General features: G+C 38.0%; 1 protein-coding gene and 1 pseudogene across 1 annotated transcript; one reads left to right on the forward strand and one right to left on the reverse strand.

Moving 5' to 3' along the window:
• Positions 1–9,400: 9,400 nt before the first annotated feature.
• Positions 9,401–10,115, forward strand: LOC109219093 (annotated as a pseudogene).
• Positions 10,116–13,102: 2,987 nt separating this feature from the next.
• Positions 13,103–13,651, reverse strand: LOC109219090. The gene has a single exon (XM_019383511.1). The coding sequence runs from the start codon at positions 13,649–13,651 to the stop codon at positions 13,103–13,105; it is 549 nt and encodes a 182-aa protein (XP_019239056.1).
• Positions 13,652–14,863: the final 1,212 nt, after the last annotated feature.

The raw sequence follows: 14,863 nt of genomic DNA on the forward strand, positions 1-14,863 counted from the left end.
CATCTCTTCCTCATTTGCCTCTCCGGTTGCTTGGGTGTATCTCGTAATTGGTTCACCTATTTCAACTGGAATTAAGGCTTCAGCACCATACACAAGTGAGAATGGTGTCTCTCTCGTACTCATTTTTGTTGTTGTTCGGTAAGCCTATAAGACTCCTAGTAACACTTCTGGCCACTTCCTTTTGACTCCTCCAATCTTTTCTTCAAGTTATTAATAATAACCTTGTTTGTTGATTCGGCTTGTCCATTAGCCACAGGGTGATAAGGTGTCGAAGTTATCCTCTTAATCTGCCAACTCTAAAAGAATTCCGTGATTTATGCGCCTATGAATTGCGTACCGTTATCACACACGATTTCTTTTGGAAATCCAAACCGGCATATGATGTTTCGGCAAATGAAGTCCCTGACCTCTTTTTCTCGTACCTGTTTGAAGGCACCTGCTTCTACCAACTTGGTAAAATAATCAGCTAGTACTAGTAAAAATTGTACCTTTCCTTTGGCTTGTTGTAGTGGACCCACGATATCCACCCCTCACCTCATAAAAGGCCATGGTGCAATAACCGGATGTAATAACTCTGCTGGACGATGCACATTGTTACCATATATTTGGCATTTGTCACATTTGGCCACAAAGCTTTCTGCCTCTTCTTCCATTTTAGGCCAATAATACCCTACTCTAATTAGGGTTTTTACCAAGGATCTTCCTCCTGCGTGATTTCCACATTGTCCTTCATGTACTTCTCTCATAACATACTCTGTTTGAAAAGGTCCGAGACACCTTGCTAAAGGTTCACCGAACATCTTTCGATATAATTTGCCTCGATCCAAACAATAACGGGCAGCTTTTTGTCGAAGTGCCTGAGCCTTTTTCTTATCTTCAGGTAGAATTCCGTACTACAAACAATTAACGATCTTGTTTCTCCAATCCCAGGTTAAATTATTAAAATTTACCTCGTTTTTATCTTGATCGAGTGCCGAATGAAACAAATGTATTACGGAAGCATTTTCTTCATTTGTCACTTCTGTAGCGGATGCAAGATTAGCCAATGCGTATGCTTCGACATTTTCTTCCCTGGGTTTGCATAATTTTCCAAGATGAATTGCCTGATCAAATCTCGTGCTTTTCCAAATATTGTTGCATCCTCGCCTCTATAGCTATATAAGTCCCCTGCATTTGATTAACTACAATCTGCGAGTCGCTTTTAATTATAACCTGCTCTATTCCGAGCTCTCGTGCCAATTCTAGACTTGTAATCACAGCTTCATATTCTGCTTCATTATTAGTAATAGGATGGCACTTTATGGCTTGCCTTATAGTTTCTCTCGAAGGGGAGATTAGATCAATGCCTAATCCCGCTCCTTTAACATTTGAGGAGCCATCAGTAAATAGGGTCCAAGTACCTGGATTAGACCCGTTAAATACTTGCAGTTCTTGGGCTGAAGTCTGCCATGAAATCTGCTAAAACATGTGATTTTATCGCAGTTCTAGGTTGATATGTGATATCATATTCACTTAGTTCTATGGCCCACTTGGCTAATATACCTGATAATTCTTCGTAAGGGGTAAGCGGTCACTACAGAGAAAGGGTGACATTGAAAATAAGACCTTAATTTTCGAGATGCCATTATTAGTGCTAAAGCAAGTTTTTCTAAATGAGGATATCGAGTTTCAGCATCCAATAAGGACTTGCTAACATAATAAATTGGAGATTGTTTACCTTTATCTTCTCGAACTAACACTGCACTTACCGCCATTTCTAACACGGCGAGCTAGATGAGTAGCCTTTCTCCATCCTTCGGTTTAGCCAGCAACGGTGGGTTTGACAAGTATGTTTTAAGATTTTTGAGTGCTTGTTGGCGTTCTTCAGTTCATTCAAATTGGCTTTGCTTTTTCAACACTGAAAAGAACTTAAAGCTTTTCTCCGAAGATTTGGAAATAAATCTTCCCAATGCTGCTATCCTACCTGTCAACCTCTGCACTTCTTTTTTGCTCATGAGTATATCCGGTATTTCTTCAATGGCTTTAATCTGCGCTGGATTTACTTCAATTCCTCGATTAGAAACAAGGAAATCTAAGAACTTACTTGAAGACACGCCAAATGCACACTTTTCGGGATTTAAGTTCATATTGAATTTGCGGAGAATCTGAAATGTATCTGACAAATGTTGGATGTGATCCCCCGCCTGTGTTGACTTGACTAACAATTCATCAATGTAGACTTCCATGGTTTTTTCCAAATGTTCCTGAAACATCTTCGTTACTAACCTCTAGTACGTGGCTCCAGCATTCTTTAGACCGAAAGGCATGACTTTATAATAATAAGTCCCCCTTTCTGTAATAAAGGAAGTTTTTTCCTCATCTAAAGGATCCATTTTTATTTGCTTATATTCCGAGTAGGCATCTAAAAAACTTAACAATTCATGTCCTACAGTAGCATCAATTTGTTGATCTATGTGCGGTAAAAGGAAAAGAATCTTTAGGGCAAGCTTTATTCAAGTCTGTATAGTTTACACAAACTCGCCACTTACCATTCTTTTTGGGTACCACTAAAGTATTAGCTAGCCAATTAGGATATTTCACCTCTCGGATAGACCCGATTTTTAAAAGCTTTTGTACCTCCTGAATCACCTAGTTTTTGAAGGATCCTCGCTTCCTTTTCTTTTGTTTGATAGGTGGGTATGTTGGATCTTCATTCAGCTTATGGGTCATCACCTCCGGGGGTATACATGTCATATCTGAATGCGACCAACCAAAACAATCTGCGTTAGCTTTTAAGAATTCAATTAACTTACCTTTCATTTTTGGGCTCCGGTTGGTTCCGATGTAAACTTTTCTGTCCGGCCAATGTATAAATAGCACCACAACTTCGAGTTCCTCAATTATTGTTTTGATGTTTTTGTTCTCTTCTGGCTCTTGAATAGTATCAGGCCTTGAGTCTACATTCGTTTGTCCATCTTCGGTTGTGGTTTGAGTTGTTAAACCCTCAACTGAATTTTGTAATTGCTATTTCACATCTGCAACGTCATTTTGTATGCTTGAATCTGCCACTGAGTTGATACTTCTAGAAGCCTGTTGATCACAACGAATTTGCCTAATTCCCCATTGCGAAGGGAACTTAATAACCTGATGTAAAGTAGATGGAACAACATCCATCTCATGAATCAAGGTTTGCCGAGGATCATATTGTACGCCATATCCATATCTATTACTTGAAATTTCGTATCTTTGACTACTCCTTCTGCCAATGTGGTGAGTATTACCTCCCCTTTTGTAACAATGCTTGAATTGTCAAATCCAGATAAGGTATGTGCTTTGGGTACCAATTTGTCATCAGCTTGCATCTTGTTTACCACTCTTAAAAGAATAATATTTACAGAGCTACCTGGATTAATCAAAACTCGTTTCACATTAGTATCATGTACAAGTAAAGATATTACCAGTGCATCATTGTGTGGGATCAACACGCCATCTGCGTCTGCATCATCAAATGTTATATTGTCTTCTTCCAAAACTTGGTGAACTCGCTTTCCGTGGGTGACTGTGATTTTGACACCTTTTTGCAGTCGTATATGTCGCACCATTGACCTCCTCCCCTCCGCTTATGAAATTAACCGTTCTCTTTGGTGACGGAGGTTTTGGTGGCTCCTGTCTATTCTTCATATATGCTTGCTTACCCTTCTCACTAAACAAATCGGTTAAGTAGCCTTGTTTTAATAAGTGCTCTACTTCACCTTGTAACAATCTGCAATCTGCTGTTTATGACTGTGATTATTATGAAACTCGCACCAGAAATCTGGGTTTCTTCTGTTGGGGTTCGATCTCATTTCTTTTGGCCACCGCACCTTATCTCCCATGCTTCTTAAAACAGCTACCAACTCAGATGTGCAAACATTAAAATTGTAACCACCATTCTTCGCTTGAACTTCTATCGCTGTCCCGCATGTCTCGTGTGTCTCGCTCCTTTCCAAACTTGGATGACGAACCCGAATTTCTGTCCCTTGATCTGGAATCGTACCTCGGGTTCTCTTGTTTTGAACGTGAATCCCTTCATGCTGGTCCCATGTAAGGTTCGTACCTATTTTTACCGGACCTTTTTTCAGTTTCTGGTCGTCTCGAACTTACTCTTTCATCTCCCCGTGACTGAGTGATAGTATCTTTTTCTATCCACAGCTTCGTGCTATATCTATTGTAAACATCATTCCAAGTTGTTGCAGGGAATTCTCGTAGGCTTTCTTTGAGTCTCCTTGTGGCTTCTCAGCTTTTTTCAATTAGGTTACTTGCAAATGCCATAGCCGCCCAATTGTCAGGTACGCGTGGTAACATCATCCTTTCACGCTGGAACCTATCCACGAATTCCCTGAGTAGTTCCGTATCTCCTTGTTTTATTTTGAATATGTCTTCCATCCTCTTTTCGACTTTTTGAGCTCCCGAGTGTGTTTTTATAAATGAATCTGCAAGCTCAGCAAAAGAATCAATAGAATTTTCAGGTAAAAGAGAATACCATGTTAGTGCTCCTTTTGTGAGTGTTTCACCAAAAAATTTGACCAGCACTGATTCAATCTCTTACTTGGTCAGGTTGTTGCCTTTCACGCCAATTGTAAATGCAGTTACATGATCACATGGGTCGGTTGTCCCATCATACTTCGGGATATGGGGCATCTTAAACTTTTTTTGGAATCGGCAAGGGAGCGGCACTTGGCTTCCAAGGTTGTTGAGAATATTTATCAATATCCACTCCTTTAATTACGGGTGGAACACCATGTATCTGCTTAATGCAATCGTGCTCCTTGAGTTGCTTCTGTAAAGTTAGTACTAAACTTTTTAAATCAAAATTAATTGGGATACCTGACCTTCCATCGCGAGATTCGCTGGGAGTTCCTCCAGTGGCCGAATTGGTGAGTCCTGAGCGTGTATTCTCTATGGTTATAGTGTTGTTTGGAGGCGGAGTTGGTGGTAGAGTTGGTAATCCGCTAACAAAAGCTTGAAGAGCATTTTTCACGTATTCTGCAATTAGTTGCTTCAATGCATCATCAACAATTTGATCATCCCCTTGTTGGTTATTCACATGTGACGTTGATCTGTCAGGTGAATTTTCTCGGGAATGTCGAGGAGAATTTTGGGGTGAAGGGATTGGAGTGTCATTCTCTTGTTGATTTTGTTGGTTCAACTGGTCTTGCTGATTTTGTTGGTTTTGTTGGTTGTTGTCGTTAGTGGTCAACATGATTTTTTGACAAAAAAATGAATTTGTAAAGTGAAAAGATTATCAGCTTCGCGGTAACAGAACCAATTTGTTTAACCAAAAAATAGGTATTTCGGTCAAAGCCTATTTTTAGAAGTACTCGGGTTACTGACAATCAAGAAATTCAATATTCTCACAATGATAAGAAAGGAAATTAGAATATGAGATAGCAAAGTAATCAATAGAAAGCAAAAGAAAGTAATTGTATTCCAATAATAATCAGAACGTGTATGTACAAATGATATCTCTTTCCCTTTTATAGGAATCTATAAGTACAACGTCTTTCCCCTTTTATGACCGAATTATTATGAGCATTAATGATATTAATGAGACGTTATAATTGGTAATCGTAATTGTTCATGGAGATTCTGTAACGTTTGAGATCATTCACGCCCATTAATTGATGATTCATGAATCTTTTCTTTTTTACTGTCTCGATTCATTCCGCCGGTACCTCTTCATGTGACCATTTAAACTTGAACGATAATATCGTCTCCTCTCGTGGGTGATTTGCTCGTATGTGTTATGACTCGTGCCTCTTTTAATGCATCTCTCCAGCTGTCGCTTTCTCAATGATCCATGTCTCTTGTCATATCAGCCATTCACATAAATCCATGTGTAATATTTTTTTTACCAATACAACAGGCTCGTCGGCAGGAGGCTTCGAGAAGTCCAACCTGGCCTTGTCACTACGAGGGACAATCTCTTCTACTGTGGGAAAGCTATCATCTTCTGCAACAATGGCCTCCCCTTCATCACGAACGGGCATGGCCACTGATATCAGAGGCGGGCTGAGAATCTCCTCAGAGTTTGAAGATGCACTAGCCATTTGTATAACTATATAAGAGCAAAACAACCGGAAGTGAAGAAGAAATGATGATGGTGAAAGGTGTAGGAAATATGGACACAGGAAGAAGAAGAAGAAGAAGAAGAAGAAGAAGAAGAAGAAGAAGAAGAAGAAGAAGAAGAAGAAACAAAGTGCATGATTGAGAAATCAGAGAGTGTAAAGTTCTCTCCAAAGAGCCTCCCCCTTCCTATTTATAGAAAACCACGACGCTCGAATTGATGCAAACAACCGTCAATAGCACTAGAATCGAAACGGCAAAAGCACAAAGAACGATGCAATGCATCGGGAAGATGCGTAATGATGACGCATGTAACTGTGACGTCACTTCGTAGCGACACGTAATCATCTCGGCAGCGATCACCATTGCTCGACCTCCTCGTCCGAATTTCTCAAGAATTGCGATTGATGAAGTCCGCTCATTGAGGTCGACCAAAAGACGACCTCGATAAGCAGAAGGACTAACTGTATGAGTCAAAATCCGACTAAAGGAAATTCGACATGAAGAGGTGACCAAATGTGAGAACTGTGGCTCGTCATGGGCGACTAGGTCGAGGTCAACCAGGGGTTGACAATACTGAGTCGCCGAGTAAGCCATTAGGCCGAGGTCGAGCAGTAGGAAAAGAAATAACGGCTAGTATAGCTTTGGAACTTTCAACGGAAATATTCGTTGAATATTCCTTCTGCTATACCTTTTTAGGATTTTTGGAAATATCCCACATAAATAGTAGAAGAAAGAAGGCAAAATGCATGTAATGTTCATTCTGATAAGAACTCTTATGGAAAGTAGATTCTAGAGAGACAATACAAAATATTACTTTTCCACAAGGATTCGATTTGTTGTTTATTCTACCTTTTTCTCGCATCAGATCCGAGAAAACCTCATATATTCCAATATCCATTTATCTTACATTATTGTCAGAGAGAAAATCATCCACCTCATTCAACATTTGGGTGAATCATTCTCTATTTACACTTATTGCCATTTAATATAGTTATTGCTCATCATTGTGCCTTCACTCATTCTTGATAGCATCATTTAATACCATTTGTATTAAATTGGCTCAAACGTTATTCTGCACTATCTATACAAGCATGTGTTAGATCTAGAACTTATTATATTTAACTAGGATTTACCCATCACCTTTATATTTAATTAGTTTAACAAAAAGTTTCATACTTTTTGATCGAACAAGTATAACAGAGAAAAGCACATAAAGATCAAGAATATTAAATATATTGATCATTAATCAATATTATATAAATTTTCGTATTACCAAAAATAATAGTCGTAATGTCATTTTATGATCGGCTTTTTCTGCATGGAGCCGAAAGCAAGGGTTGGGTTTCAACTTTTGAAGCAAGTCCCCTTCTCTGGATTTCCCTTTAAGTAAAAGGGGGGTGAGGTAAGAACTATTATAAGAGTGATTTGGTCATGAATAAGTCTTTTCTTGTTTTTGTAGGGTGAAGATGCAAATATATATTTACAAAGCTCGAATTAAATTACTATAGCGCATCTTGTGTTTATATTTTCCTTAATAGTATGGGTTATTGACGTGTGTATATATATATATATATATATATATATATATATATATATATATAGTGTGTGTGTGTGTAATTAGTTTCGTGATGAACATCTTTGGTAATAGCCTAAACAATCAAAGGTTTGTTTTGCTTTTCTCCAAACTATGTTTTTAGAGAAATGTGAAAGATCATAAGAAAATTATAGCTGTATATATTATCAACGTAGTTACACAATGAGATGAATCGTAAGTAAACTATTGTAATAAGTTTTAATTAATAACCTAAAAAAATTGTACATAATTTATTGTAACATGTTAAATTATAAAGATTGGTGTAAAAAAAAATCTTTATGACGAGTTAATGTAAATATATATATATATATATATATATATATATATATATATATATATATATATATATATATATATTTTAAATCTTTGTCGAAAGTATTTGCTAAAGAGTCTCACATCAATGGTAAAAGGGAGGGAGGGATGTCACAATTGGGGTTTTGAATAAAACGACCTTTTTCATTTTTTATATTGAAAAAGTAATAAAAATGAGAAATATTAAACTTTTTATTTACTTTGGCTACAAGACCTCCCCCGTAGTATTATGAGTTTAACCACCAAGTTCGGGATGTAACTTATGTGATCTTCTTATATGGTTTGGACAGTATTCTTACCTCTTGAGCTACCGTTTAGATCAGTTGAGTTAGACCTAGACCTAAACTCCATTGTATTAGAGTCTACCCAACCAAAGACGTTGTTTATTTATTATTTATCCGATGTGAATTTCGAAGAATATTCCTTCAACATGATCACCAACATACGTGAAATTATGAGCAGGAAAAGTTTTGAACCAAAATAGGAGATTTATTATAAGCGGCTGCTTAATTGTTACGTTACGCAGTAGTTGAATAAAGAGATTCATATTCATTTCCTTATTTACTCTTTATTGTAATACACACAAATTTTCCTTATCTATTCTTCACACTTATTTACTTATTTCCTTACTTCCCTATTTATACTTTTATTTATTTCCTTGTTCCACTCTTAATTATGCATTTAATTCATGCCCATGAGTACTTTTTTTCTACTATAAATATCCCTCAAATTCTTTGACAAGAAGCGGTAGTTAATGTTTAGCCTTAAAAATTTTCTAATTTTGGTACTACTAATTATAAATATGTTACATACTTTAATTAGGAAAAGAATTTGTGTGAGTTATAATCTTAATCGATTTTAAAGTCCTAAATATTAGAACTTTATAAATATAGGAAAAAGATTAATAACTAAAATTTAATTGATTTTAAGGTCCTAAATATTAGGAAAATAATTTAAATTACAATTTTGTCAAACATGAAATCTATTTTAAAGGATAAAAAAAGCGAACGACATTTCGCTAAGGGCCTTCGTACTTTTAATATACTCTCTCCGGTCCAAAATAAGTGATTTTTTGGATGTTTTCACACAAATTAAGAAATTCACCTTTTAGCATTAATTAGCAATGGAATTGACCATATTAACCTTTACTATCTCACATAAACACTCCTAACACATATTCCAATACCATTTACTTCAAACACAATGTAGGAAAAAAATAATTAATTCATTCTTGAAATCTGAAAAAATCACTTATTTTGGACCACAAGAAAAAGGCCAAAAAATCACTTATTTTGGACCGGAGGAAATAGTGTGTGTATATATATATAAAACGGACCAATTTTCGCCCCAACCCATCAGCCAGCCCAAGCCCATAGGCCTCAAAACCCTCATATACATTCACACACTCCTTCAGCAAAAAAAACCCTAGGACCCTAATTTCTCTGTCATCTTCAACAAAAAACGGAGGATCCCTTCCCCTTTGCTAAAAAAAATCTCATTCTCTGCTGATTTGATCGAAGATGAGTCGGGCAATGGAAGAGGATGCCCCTGTGAAAAATGAGGAAGAGGAGTTCAACACTGGGCCACTTTCTGTCCTGATGATGAGTGTTAAGAATAACACTCAGGTGCTCATAAACTGTAGGAACAACAGGAAACTTCTTGGCCGTGTGAGGGCGTTCGATCGTCACTGCAACATGGTGCTTGAAAATGTTAGGGAAATGTGGACTGAGGTTCCCAAGACTGGAAAAGGAAAAAAGAAGGCTCAGCCTGTTAACAAAGATAGATTTATTAGCAAGATGTTCCTACGGGGAGATTCTGTCATCATTGTCCTCCGAAATCCCAAGTAGAGGTCTGAGTGATTTGGAGCGAAGCAGCTAGGAGTTGGACGACCTTGTTTTACTGGAGAGGGTGCTGTAAGACTTGAAATAGGATTTTGCTCTTCTGTTATCTACTATTTCAGTAAATACATTACTGGTATCCGTCGGAAATGTCACTATTATAAAATGGATTGTTTGATGTTTTCATGGAATATTTTGTTCTTTTTTCTTCCTTTTTCTTCTGTTCTCTTTTTTTAATTCTTTGCAGCAGGGTTACTGATAATCTATGGGTGAATTGTGTTCGACATTTTTCTTGTTGATTTTCACATAAGTAAAGTATTGAATGGTTGTATGGTTTATTTAGAGGAGAGATAGGGGATGATGGGCTCTTGACCTTACTTTATGAAATTAGTTGAAGTAATACTTTATATATGATCATCTAACTCCGTCACAAGAATAATTAGTAGAGGTTCGTCAATTCTCAAACTTACATATTGGTCTCTATAGACACTCCTCGCTGACACTGGACCTATACAAGAGCCATAATTACTCATAACATATTGATAAGTCTATCAACATGTTAGAAAATTTTGAAAAAGATTATCTATTTATTTGTGACGGGAAGGGGAGTTCATCATGATCTTCCAAAAGTATCTATCTTTATCTGCTCTTGTAGCCTCTTGTAGGTAATCGCATCATGTAACAGTACAAAAGATGAATTGGTAGAAGAAGTGGATATGCTCAATCAAAGAAGGAATGCTGCTTGTCAACAACCAGTTGGAGACCGGAAGCTTCAGTAGATTCTCCTCCATTCTGCTATCTTGATCATGTTCGCACCTATCCTATCTTCTCTTTTGGAGTGTCTGCAGGCTCAATTGTAGCGACTGTAGCGTTCCTAAGGAACTAGGGGAGGTCATTGGTTGGTTTGTTACGATTTTGAAAGATTGTATTTTCGGTTTTGGTTTTAAAATATTATACTAATATCATATCGAAATAAATTTGGTATGGTTTGGTTTATTATTTAGTTTTGGTTTGTGCTGTTTGATAACCGCAGAAATCTCATGTTTTTTCTTTGGAAATTCAAAATTTTCGCCCGAATTGGGTTGGAAATTTCAAATGAAATCTCCAAATTCTTGAAATTTCAGACCGAAGTTGGTCGGAAAATCTGAATTTTTTTTTGGTAATTATCATATTTTATTACAAAAGCACGAAATTTACAGCTCAAATCAAACACTAAGTCGACATCTTCCCAGACTTAGCTAGTGTTTGGCCATAGATCTCAAATTTATTTTGAAAAATCTAATTTGAGTGAAGTCTTGTTTGAAGATGAAAATATGTTTGGACATACGTTTTCAAAATATATTTTCCAACTTTATTTTGGAAAAACATGTATATAATTTTAAGTTTTGGGATTTGAGATTTGGGATTTTGCCAAAATATGGGCAAAATTTATGGCCAAACATGAGTTTTGAAAATAAATTCCAAATTTATTTTGGCAAAACTCATGGCCAAACGGGCCTTTAGTTTCATCAAAACTCCCTATACTACCCACTGACTATCAGTTATGTATCAAGCAATACTTCATCTTTGCTCATGGATAAAAGTTTAACTCTTTAAGCCTTCTTCTTAGTCTTGACATCGTATAGCCCCTTCCACATATCATTTGTATAATTTGCTTGATTAGTACCCCTGTTTGTTTTTGCTGAGCTCGAAAAATTCTGTGATTTCTCTCCTAGAAGTTTAACAACTATCGGGGCATCAAGTTACTAAGTCATACCATGAAAGCTTGGGAGAGGGGTGGTGAAGGCGAGGGTGAGGAAAATAGTGTCTATATCTGACAGCCAGTTCGGGTTCATGCTGGATCGCTCGACCACGGAAGCTATCCATCTTATTAGGAGGTTGGTGGAACAGTACAGGGATCGGAAGAAAGATCTGCATATGGTGTTTATTGACTTGGAGAAAGCGTATGACAAGGTCCCTAGAGAGGTGCTATGGAGATGTCTGGAGGTAAAAGCTGTGCCGGTAGCTTATGTTAGAGCGATCAAGGACATGTATGATGGAGCTAAGACTAGGGTAAGGACTGTAGGAAGCGATTCAGAGCATTTCCGGTTGTTATGGGGTTACACCAAGGATCTGCGCTTAGCCCGTTCTTAGTTGCCTTAGTAATGGATGCACTAACACACCATATTCAGGGGGAAGTGCCATGGCGTATGTTATATGCTGATGACATAGTCCTGATTGATGAGACGCGGGACGGTGTTAACGAGAGGTTGGAGGTTTAGAGACAGGCTCTCGAGCCTAAGGGTTTTAAATTGAGCAGGACTAAGACAAAGTACCTGGAGTGTAAGTTCAGCGCCGAGTCGAGGGAAGTAGGCATGGATGTGAGGCTTGGATCACAGGTCATCCCCAAGAGAGGTAGTTTCAAGTACCTTGGGTCGGTTATTCAAGGGGATGAAGAGATCGACGAGGATGTCACTCACTGCATAGGAGTGGGGTGGACGAAATGGAGGCTAGCATCTGGAGTCTTATGTGACAAGAAAGTGTCATCGATACTCAAAGGTAAGTTTTATAGGGCGGTCCATGTTGTATGGGGCAGAGTGTTGGCCAGTTAAGAACTCTCATATCGAGAAGATGAAGGTACCTGATGAGGATGTTGAGGTGGATGTCCGGGCTCACTAGGATAGATAAGATTAGGAATGAAGATATTCGAGAGAAGGTGGGTGTGGCCTCTGCGGATGACAAGATGCGGGAAGCGAGGCTCAAATGGTTCGGCCACGTGCGGAGGAGAAGCCTAGATGCTCCGGTGAGGAGGTGTGAGCTGTTGGCTTTTGTGGGTACGAGAAGAGGTAGATGACGACCTAAGAAGTATTGGGGAGAGGTGATCAGGCAGGACATGACACGATTGCAGATTTTCGAGGCATCGCCCTTGATAGGAAGGTCTGGAGGTCGAGCATTAGGGTTGTAGGATAGAGTGGTAGTCGAGCTTCTCCTTCTCCATTCCGGGGGTGAAGCGAGTTTGAGTAGGTTGGTCGTAGACGGCTTGTGGTTAATGTAGATTTCACACTAACCTTAATGTTTTCCATAGCTCTGGACTTTAGTTGCGGGTTATTGTTATTGCATGTCATCTATTATATGGTTTTTAGGATGTTGTCATTATTTCTATGGTTATGTTGATGATACTGATGAATTATCTTTTCTTATTTTCTTGTTTTATTTCCATCTTCCTGAGCCAAGGGTCTATCGGAAACAACCTCTCTGCCCTATTGAGGTAGGGGTAAGGTCTACGTACACACTACCCTTCCCTGACCCCACTTAGTGGGACTTTATTGGGTTGTTGTTGTTGTTGTCTCTCCTGCCACACATAGTAGACACAACCTGCTAGGGCCATTCTGTAGATTTCAGCATTTGCTGATCTACCTTTTGCATTGTTGTATGCCCGCTCTACTTCTTGACTCCATTTCATCGTTTGCCTATTAATGCCCATCCACTGCAGTAGGTTCCTCCAAATTGATGCTGTAAAAGTACACTTGAAAAATAATTGCTCAATGCTTTCCTCTTCTATATTGCACATAGGAGACAGTAGCTCATTAGTTACTCCCCATCTTGCTAGCCTATCTCTTGTATTCAACTTGCCCAGTATAGCCATGTATAGAATAAAAATCCACTTTGGCATTCCTCCATTATTGCATACTAGCTTCCTCCAAGGCATCTTCTGTTGTTCATTTCTTAACATCTTGTATATACTATTAATGGTTATGTGCTCCTTCTCAAGTATCTCTACCATATTGACCCCAGCATCTATCATGTATTGTTTAGCCTTCAAATCTTTTTCACCGGCCATGAAGCTTGATTAGCCTCAATATGTCTTATATCTCTGCCTTTCCCATAGTAAGTATGGATTCACTGCACGCATAGCTTGTCCTTCTTTTGAGCTAAATTCCATAACAGTTTACATATGGCAGCCTTGTTCCACAATGCAATGTCTAGCAAATTCCAGTCCCCATTAGCTTTTGGTTGACACAGCTTGTCCCATGCCACTAAAGTTCTTTTTGACACATCAACACACCCAGACCATAGGAACTTTCTGCATATCGATTCTATGAGATGGATCACCTTCTTTGGGAAGACAAATATTTGGGACCAATAAATTTGAATTGATAACAGAACACTCTTAATAAATTAGATCCGACCAGCATATGAAAGGAATTTTGCAGTCCAGGATGTTATTCTACCAATCATCCTGTCTAGCAATGGTTGGAACTGAATGATTGACATTCTTAAAGGTTTAATTATTTTCGAAATTATTTCATTAGTAATTATTTTCATGATAAAACTTTACAATTTCGAATGTCAATAGTTTATAGGTGAAATGATAATTTTAAAATTACCTAAAAATGTTAATTCAAAGGGGTTTTTAATTCATGCAAATGATGAATTATGTATTCTTCCCTTACCTCAAAGTATTATTGATTAGATAAGATTTACTCATTGCTATACAATATTATTGGTACTCTAAGGTAATATTTCATTTTTGAGAAAAGGCATCATAATTGGTCAAAATAGCACGGTATAGCCAGTTTTCGCACTGGTCAATCAAAAATAGCCAGCGTTTACCAAGTCAATGAAAAATAGCCACTATTTTGCTGCAATAGAGACCGGTCCCGTATAATATACGGGAGTTCGGTGCATTTGTGTACGAACTCCAGCATATTATGCTGGACCGGTATACTTTGTTGACTCCTGTATACTATACGGGAGACTGGAGCACCGGTGCTCCAAACTCCAGTATATTATACTGGACATTTATACTTGCTGGAACTCCAGTATATTATGCGGGAGTTTCAGCATAATTATACTTGAACTCCCGCATATTATACGGGAGTTCCAGCATAGTTATCCNCCGCATATTATACGGGAGTTCCAGCATAGTTATCCTGGAACTCCCGTATAATATGCGGGAGTTCAAGCATACTTATGCTGGAACTCCCGTATAATATGCGGGCGTATTTTCCGGATTTTGAACAGTGTTTTCGCTCAGGTTTATCTTTACATG

Source organism: Nicotiana attenuata, unplaced genomic scaffold (genome assembly GCF_001879085.1).
Source record: "Nicotiana attenuata strain UT unplaced genomic scaffold, NIATTr2, whole genome shotgun sequence".
In the NCBI taxonomy this organism is placed as follows: domain Eukaryota; kingdom Viridiplantae; phylum Streptophyta; class Magnoliopsida; order Solanales; family Solanaceae; genus Nicotiana; species Nicotiana attenuata.